The sequence below is a fragment of the Mytilus edulis genome, chromosome 6 (genome assembly GCF_963676685.1).
Source record: "Mytilus edulis chromosome 6, xbMytEdul2.2, whole genome shotgun sequence".
In the NCBI taxonomy this organism is placed as follows: Eukaryota; Metazoa; Mollusca; class Bivalvia; order Mytilida; family Mytilidae; genus Mytilus; species Mytilus edulis.
Window position 1 is genome coordinate 34,639,405 of NC_092349.1, and position 9,349 is coordinate 34,648,753.

The 9,349-nt window shown below is 32.8% G+C and overlaps 1 protein-coding gene across 1 annotated transcript; it reads left to right on the top strand.

Moving 5' to 3' along the window:
* The first annotated feature begins 4,201 nt into the window (after positions 1-4,201).
* On the top strand, positions 4,202-8,992 carry LOC139526073 (short-chain collagen C4-like). The gene is made up of 3 exons (XM_071321229.1): positions 4,202-4,548; positions 6,368-6,439; positions 8,503-8,992. Exons 1-3 carry the CDS (start codon positions 4,308-4,310, stop codon positions 8,979-8,981), a joined length of 792 nt encoding a protein of 263 aa, XP_071177330.1. The 5' UTR covers positions 4,202-4,307; the 3' UTR covers positions 8,982-8,992.
* Positions 8,993-9,349: the final 357 nt, after the last annotated feature.

A 9,349-nucleotide genomic window follows, 5' to 3' on the forward strand; every position in this document is an offset into this window, starting at 1 on the left:
TATATTGTTTAAACACGATAGCGAAATTTAATATTTTGACATAGTAGTTGAGAGATTTTTTGGTTAAATTTGAGGGACGACGACGAACACCAAGTGACGAATAAAGCTCATTTGGCTATTTGAGCTACATGAACAAAAGATGTAGTCGAAGTAAAAACGAGATATAAATGCACACCTTGTAACAATAAAAAAATTCTTACACTGACCAACAACGACTCAGTGATTCTTAAACTATATGTGAGAGCCACTAAATAAAATTCATCATTTCAAGTAAAACATTTTAGATCGGACTTCATACAATACAATATATACATGTCACCAAATTGATACTTTAAATATTCAGGCCTATTCTTTACAGGTACTAACAACGATAAAAGTTACATTACAACACATACTATGATGATTTAATGATATATCTATTTCACATACATTTAAAATGATTCAAACTGGTCCATATCTATATATATATCTCGAATTAAAGCAGGTGTCTTGAAGATTTTATATCTAAAAAGGTTTAACCTATTAACTAGTGCTTCTGCTCAATGAAATGAAAAATAAGATCCTCTATATTTTGATAAACAAAACCTACTTATCATATATACGTGCTCAACTTTTTTAACACAAATGTGGCTGTGGAAAGAAATTTGGTCACTAAGGTCTTCTCTCCGACAGGTGGAAAGCTTCGCTAGCCAAGGGTTCCTCTCCACCCTTGGCGGATTGAGATAGAATTTTGGCGACGAAAGGTAGAGATTTTAATTGGTTGCAGTCGAAACTCGTTGCATGAAATCAAAAAGCGCCTCTAACATGATCGCGTGTAAGATCACATGTAAATGTAGAAAGTGAAGGTAAACAATTATCACGTGCTTAGTGTGTAATAAGCCTTTACAACCCTAAACATACGACTATATTTACTGACAATTTGAATGCTTTTAATCAACTACTAGAAGTTCCTGTGTATGTTTCTTGTACAAATACGTAAATGTCAACGTATATTTTCGTTTCCTGCTTTATCAAGTGTGTAGAATCGATACGCTTCCCTGTTTTTACCTCCAAATTGAAGAGTTCAAGTGCTTCTATTAATCTTCCGATAGATCGCAACATTGTTTTCAAAAATATTGCCTTAATCTGCCAAGGGTTGGAGATGATGGAAGTGGATCGTAACCCTTGGCTAGCGAAGATGACAGGTGGTAAAAACCTTTACAAAGGGAATTTGAATGTTTAATACTACGCCTATCCTGAAAGACACCTAAATTAATACGCTGACTTTCTGTGCCTGATTTTACTCATGCAGTATGTTTGATTCTTTATTATTCAAGATAAAAAGATCAAACACGTCAGACTAGAACTCAGATAATGCGCATGAATTCTGATCCCCTCATGATTTAATTAAAGCATTTAGTGTAGAATGTCCAGACAAGGTCAAAAGACTTGACAACAGATTGACCTCTAGCAACGAACTGACATTCTCCAGTTTTACGATTCGTGTTGAATCCCATACAACCTTGTAATGATTCACATTCTAATGCGCAGCTAAGTTCACTGGGTTTCGTTGTAATGGATAGTAAGGTCATATCTCCATATGTTCCATTTACACCACAGTACTGTCCATTGAACAGGGCTGAAAAAAAATCACCATGATAAAATATACTATTTCTTAAAGCAAAATCTTGCCATTTTTTTTATTGGGGCGGGGGGATGGGGTATTCGATCGATCCAGTCACCCCGCCCCCCCCCCCCCCCCTGGAAAAATTAGCATATGGTAAAAAGGTAAAAGTGGCTATAGGACACTAGTAGTGCAAACCGAGGATAATGTTTCTTTCAGATTTTCTTGAACTCGTGATTCTCAATTAAGATTTCTGTGACGTATTTTGTATTGAATTATCGTTTCATTGTTCATGCTTTGTTTGTCAATTAGTGTATGTCTCTCTCCAATAATCATTCTTGATTGCCCTCTTATCATGGTCTCCCCTTTTCATATTTTTATCCAAAAGAAGTGAGTAAAAATTTTGAAAGGAATTCAAAAACAACCCACGTACAATGTATTCAGAATTATTTTTTCTAAGGAGCACCTTTAGAGTGCATTCAATCTAAGACTATTTCATCTTGCAATAGTATTACATCATTTGACTTTTTACTACTATTGACACAAGTATTCCCCATTTCAAACTTAAAGAAAAATTTAAAGAGTTGCTATGGCTTTTCTTAAGAAAAGAAAGTTTAATTTGTGTAAAACATATTTTATTTGCAAAAGTAGCAAAAGGGATTGGACACAAGTTATAACAACATTAGAGACGTCCTCTCCCAATATAAATATAAACACAAAGTACATTAGATAATGGCGCAAAAAAAACATAGAAAAGAAAGGCCAACGAGGATACATGTATCATGTCTTTGGAAGGGATACTTCCTATTTTGTAAAGAATCACTCTGATACAAACAAATAAATCTCTAACACTGGACATTATCAAGATGCTTGATTTCTTGATTGACAATATATTTTTTACGTTTAAAGGAACGTTTCTCAATAGACTGGCGGCTTCCAATGGGAACCAATTGTGACCCCCTTATTGCCAACTTGTTCCTTTATTATGAGGCTGATTTCAGACATGTCAGAAGTTAGCAATATCCGTCAACTTTTCTTTCCGCTTTACAGATGATGTTCTCTCACTTAATAACTCCAAATTTAGTGATTATGTTGAATGCATCTATCCCATCGAATTAGAGACAAAGGATACAAGAGATACAGCTTATTCTGTCCATTTCTTTGTAGCAACAGTTCAGCAGACCCTGCAAACGGTTTATGTATCACAAAGAAGGTATCAAACCAAGAATTCCAAATGGTGAAGTTGAAATCCTCCCTTCGTAAATTTTACGGACGCCATCACTAACTATTCTGTATGTCGTAACTACAATCCCCTTTCCTTTTCACGAGTATGACTTAATGCATAAGAGTATTTATCAAGTTTGTAATAACATTAGCAACACAACGGGTGCCACGTGTTGGGAAGAATAAATCTGCTTACCCTTCCGAACCACCTTAGAACATCCTCCAGTTTTTGGTGGGATTCGTGTTGCTTAGTCTTTAGTTTTCTATGTGGTGTCTTGTGTACTATTATCTATCCGTTTGTCTTTTTCTTTTTTAGCCATAGCGTTGTCAGTTTATTTTCGATCTTTGAGTTTGACTGTTCTTCTAGTATATTTCGCCCTTTCATATATGATTGCAAATACAACAGTCTTTCTGGAAACATCAAAATAATTTAAGGGGGTTTGCGGGTCTAAATCATTTTCTATAAATGAACTTTATCTTATAGTTAATAGAAAAATAAAATTAAAAAATGGGGTCACCGTCCATTTGCGCTCACAATCTGCCTTCGAAAGAAGCATACATCTTTGTAAAGGTGTTTTTTTTTCTGTTGACCTAATAGGAGAAATAAAGGTAATATCGAAATAAAAAAAGAAATTTATTACAGAAATCGCTCAAATTTTACAATAATTTAGTTTAAGTACAGCATATATCGAAATTATATTAAAAAATATAGGTCACCGATGAGTTAAAAGATATATTTCAATTTGAAAGCCAAAAAAATGGCATTTTTCCACCAAAGGGAGATCATTTGGAGGAAGTTTTTCAATGATGTTCACATTTTAAAAGTCATCTGGGGCCAATACGAATTAGTTGTTTTGAATGTTTTTTGTACCATATGATAAAATAACAACTACAAAAGGTAATAAATAAAATTTGTAATGAAAAACAAATGTTTAATTTTTTTCTGAAATTTTTATACCCTTGAGCCTCCTTAAAACAGGCGAAAAAAGCAGATAGCCATCGAGCATGACCATACATAGTACCCATCTGTATTGACTTAGATATATTATATATTTATATAGAAAGAAATTGTTAGTATGGAGACTCCGATTGCCAGGCTAAAAGTATCATTCGATACTCCATTAGTGATAAGCAAAGCTGGGGTATCAATCCATTTCGAGATACTCTTTACATATCAATAAAAGTGAAAACTTATATATAAAGGAAATAAAAAGGAAACATTTATTTGTTGTGCATTTCTTTCTTAAATATTAACTAATGTTTTTTATAATGTAATCAAGCTGTTTGTTCTCGTAGATTTACATGCGTATATATCAAGTTCAAAAACCGAGACAAGTTGTAAGTATTGCGTAATCTTCTTATGTGATAAGTATTAGTTTAACAAGTGATCTGATTAATCGTTCACTCTCCTACATAAATCTTATCTCTCGTGTATAAGGTTGAAAATATAGCAATAGGTTATCTAGAAGTCGTTTGAAGAATGAATGAAATGAAAAACTTTCATTTGTTTACATTTATATTACTGGAATTGATTATATGTGCCCTTGGAAAGGAAAACAAACGTCTCTTGTTAAATGACCCAGATGTAATCGGCGCTCGGTTTGCAAATTTAGAACACCAAAACCAACTGCTGAACCAAAAGTACATGGATTTGATGTCTAAAATGACTGAAATGGAGGCTCGTATTCAGCATCAGGACCAAATGATAACCACAAGCCAAAGTAAGTCTTTAGAAATAAGTTAAACAAACATGGTTTGTGCAAAGATAGTATATACTCGAGACAACTACAAATTTACAATAACATGAACTAAAAATAGATCAAAATAGAGTACTGCGGAATGTCTTGCATTATTTGATTTGGAATACTTTTATACGATGTCTTGGAGAGTATAGCAGAAAAAAAAAGAAAACAACATGAAAATAAAACTGATATTAATAGCGAAATAGTTTATCCAGTATTTGATGTTAATTTTCACTTCCAAAAAAAAATATTACATAGAAGAGTGAAATGAAAGAAAACATAATGAAATGTAAAGACGCATTGAGAAGGAAAAAATGACGAAGGCATGAACATTTGGACTGCAACTTAAATCAGTGTTGGTTTAGTTGGACGTAGCAAGAATAGTTCTCTCCGGTATAAAAATATCTTAGTAAAAAGTAATAGTATACATGTACCAACAACCTGAATTTATTCATCTACGTATTACTATGTAGCTGTCTAATATATATATAGCTCTGTGTTGCAGTGCGTATTTTGACCTATAACTGTTCACTTTTTTACTTGGATGAAGAGTAGTCTCATTGGCACTCGTTATAACATCTATTTATAATAATAAAAATGCTTAGTCATATATTGTACGAGCAATAGAAACAGTTAGCAAAATGATCTTACATTTATTCGATATATTCCCAGAATTTATTGTTTAAACAGTGATATTTCATGTATAAGGTGGCTGGGTCGTCTTAATTAAAACCCATAGAACTTTTAAGTAATTTCTCAAAGTAAAGTTTTTATCATGCTTTTTTTTCAAAAATATAATTAAAAAGTATTGGGTTTTCTTGCTATAGGTGGTGCGAATTGTCATTTTTGTATAGATTAAGCATGGAATATTCAACTTTGTGTGATGAATAAAAATACGCACTAGAATTGTCAAATAAAATGTGAAAAAATAGCTCTGATAACATGCTTTCAGATAAGAACAAGAAAAATTGGGTCACCAAACTTTTTTTCTTGCTACATATTTAAACCGGTAAAATCACAACTCTTTCTTTTATAAATAAATTTATCTGAGTTATCTCCCCTACTATCTGAATTATCTCGCCTTATTTGGCAAGTTGAAAAGAATCAACATGCACAAATATTGTGTGTTTTTTTTTTAGACAGTACAGTCGTTAATATGATAAAATACTTAGTTTTCTTTATCTCTAATAAAAGTTTAAAAATGAATTACATACTTATCTAAAAATTAGCACATTTCATTAAAGATCTAGACCAATTGTGATCTGCTTCTCAAAATTCAAGATGAAGGAAGACACCTAAGCCACCTTAATAGGGAAAAAATATACCGATTTTTAAGACTTGTATTTGAACCGTCAACCTTATCTTCAGTTAAACATCTAAACAAATGACAAACATTTCAATAATATAATAAATTATGTGAATAAATTAACAATCAAAAATATAGACATGCATGTTCTGCATGTAAAGTGTCGAATACTTTTTTCACTGAAGATAAACAGGAAAATTGACAGGTGTTATCCATTCGTTTGATGTGAATTGAGTTTTTAAAATGTTTAATTTGGCCATTTGATAAGGGACTTACTGTTTTGAATTTTCCTCAGAGTTCAGTATTTTTGTGATTTTAATTTTTAACAATAGTTTAGACAACTTACTTACTTGCCATGTGATTATGGACTTTCCCAATTGATCTTCTTCTAAGTTCAGTATTTTTGTGATTTTACGTTTTAAGTCTACAAAACATTTTATTAAGAAGTATTTTATGATAATGTGTTGAGTTCCTGTTTAAATTTGTTTGCAGACCATGGATCCACATATATTCGTTGGGGAAGAACTCAATGTGAAGGCACGCATACTGAACTTGTCTATTCAGGTATATATATATATATATTTATTTTCTCCCCTACAATCTACAAATATTGTTTTTTTTTTTTAACATTTTGCAAATAATTATTAGTCATGCGAATAACAATCAGGGAGACCTTTCATTCACGTTTACAAATCATATGTAACATGACAGAAGTACATAGTTTGCAAATAAAGGAAACATAAAAACCGCGTTCAACGTTAAACGAAATTCAAAGAACAACATTAAATGATATGGAAGTACAAACATAATTCGTTTCCTTTTGCTAAAAGATCTTCATCGGTAATTGACTACATTTTAGAAGATGCCAAGTAGGGAAAACAAAAAACACGTCAGTTTCATGTACTTGGGGAAATATTTTCACGACAATGTATGACCAACTGACCTTTTGCATGTAGCTGTATGACCAACTGACCTTAAGCATGTAGCTGTTGGCGTTAGTTGTCCAGATATCGGCTTGAATTAAACATGTAGAAGATATGTTTGACATGTTGTTGAGCTGCAGACCGGGAGATAATATCCGGTTCCAATTATTATGGATTTCAAAACTTATCAGCCCGGTGTCTGTAATGTGTTTATTTTTGGACTTAGTAGTTCACATAGCAAGAGTCAGGTGGAAGTACCTCAAACTGTTCATAAATCAACTTGTTTTGTTTTACTGCGACTCTCCTTTTTTCTTTTTTCCATCAGAATGATCTTCTGAATCTAAAAAAAATAAACGTTATTTCAGAACAGCTTTACATTTCTATTCATCATTGTTCCCTTTTTTCACTATTTATCTCAAAATCAGAGACCGAATCTCTGAACATGCCGAACCAAACTCAATCTTCTGACTCCTCCCGCTTTCTATGCAACTCGTCAATATCTTAATCAGATCGACTGCCTTCTTCGTCAGAATCCCTTTCGTCTGATAGAACTGTCTACGATCCTTGCTGTATTAAGTTGTAACTTTTTAATTGATGAATCTTTCTTCAATGAGCGTGTGTAATATTCAAAGCTGGCTGTCCATTTTCATGCATCGACTTTTAATTAATCCATTTACAGGAACTTTATTCAGTTAAACGTTCTGCCATTGCAATCAAACTATTTAACTACTTTCCAACTTAACCTGTCGAAAATGGATCTGATAATAAAAATACGAAATATCTTAAAAGTACTCACAGATCAGGTTATATTGATTGAACCGAGTTTCAATATGTCGAATGAAACAAATTCGCATATTATTTAAGAATTGAATGCTTCTTTTTGTAACTTTATTTTGTATAAACGCCAGACGCGCGTTTTGTCTACAAAAAACTCATCAGTGACGCTTGAATCCAAAAAAGTTACAAAGACCAAATAGAGTACGAAGTTGAAGAGCATTGAGGAACAAAATTCCTATAGTTTTGCCAAATCCAGCTACGGTAATCTATGCCTGACGTAGAAAAGCCTTTAGTATTTCAAAAATTCTAAATTTTGTAAACAGTTAATTTATAAATATAACCATATCAATGATAATTGGGGTGTAAAAGCGTTGACCGAAGTTTATTTTGTATGTTCAGCGCTTCATTCTAAAATGTTCACACGGTCAACGCTTTTACAACTCTATGAAGTTACAAAAAGAAGCATTTAATACTTATGATTACACTTTTTTAGCTAGGATCATGAAAACACGATTTTTATGAAGTTTTTTCAATTTACCTGTGCACTTTATTGAGTGACCTCGTGTCATAATGAATCATACATATCATTGTGTAATGAAATTGACTAAGGACTAGCGCGAGATTGCAGTGTAGCCAATCAGAATAACGTATTACAATGAAACATATATCTTATGTAATTATTATGCAAATCTAATTAAAATTAGTTCTCCGCACTTGCTCCTCGTTGTTTATATGTTACGCTTGTTAAGCTTTTTGTAGAATTAACAACTACAATGTTTGTTTAGATACACATCATAAATCTAAACAAAAGTTGCGAATTTTCGGTTGCTGTGTTTGAACTCACTTTAATTTTAAAGTTCAATGTTGTTTTTTTTTTAAATATTTAAATGTGGACTGCAAACAATTTTAGCATGGATTTTTTTTCAGGATATGCTGCAGGACAGCCTTATCGTCATATCACATATACCACTCGATATGGTGGACCAGCGAATACCCTATGTTTACCTAAGGATCCTGAACTGTCTAACATATCATTTACAGGCGGTTGGAGTTACCTTTTTGGAGCTGAGTATCAACTTAATGGATTTGCTCCTGATTCGGCAGATAATGATGTTCCGTGTGCAGTATGTAGAAATACCAATGCTTCTTCCTCCATTATGATACCAGGTCGACAATCCTGCTACACCGGTTGGATAAAAGAATATAATGGTCGTCTTGCAAGCGGTCATGAAGGTGAGGCTGCCTCCTCGTATACCTGTGTGGACAATAATCCAGAATACATCCCCTCTGGAGAAAAGAATGAAAATGGTCACTTGTTTTATCTCGTTGGCTTTAAATGTGGACCTCTACCTTGTCCACCCTACCATGGCAATCATCATGTCAACTGCGTTGTTTGTTCAAAATAAATTTGTCAAAATTGAAACTGTTTTCTTTATAAAAAACAACTTTAAACATCATATTAAGCCTACTGTGAGACATACAAGTACTGTCAATCCTGCTTAAGACACCACCTGTGTTAGACAAAAACATGTGTTTAAGACCATTAATTCTAGATTCATAGATTGAATCAGTTTTCATAAACCACATGTCTTATGAGACCACTTTTTTGCTCTCTCTCTTGAGTGGTCTCTTTTAACATGTTTCAGTGTATGTTGAAAATATATGAATTGATTTGGATAAGGATTGAACAGCTTTGTTTCACTAATACTTACATGGTCCATATTAAATCTAGTTGCAATTTTAGGGACTTATTCAAGTTTTGTATTTAAAGAAC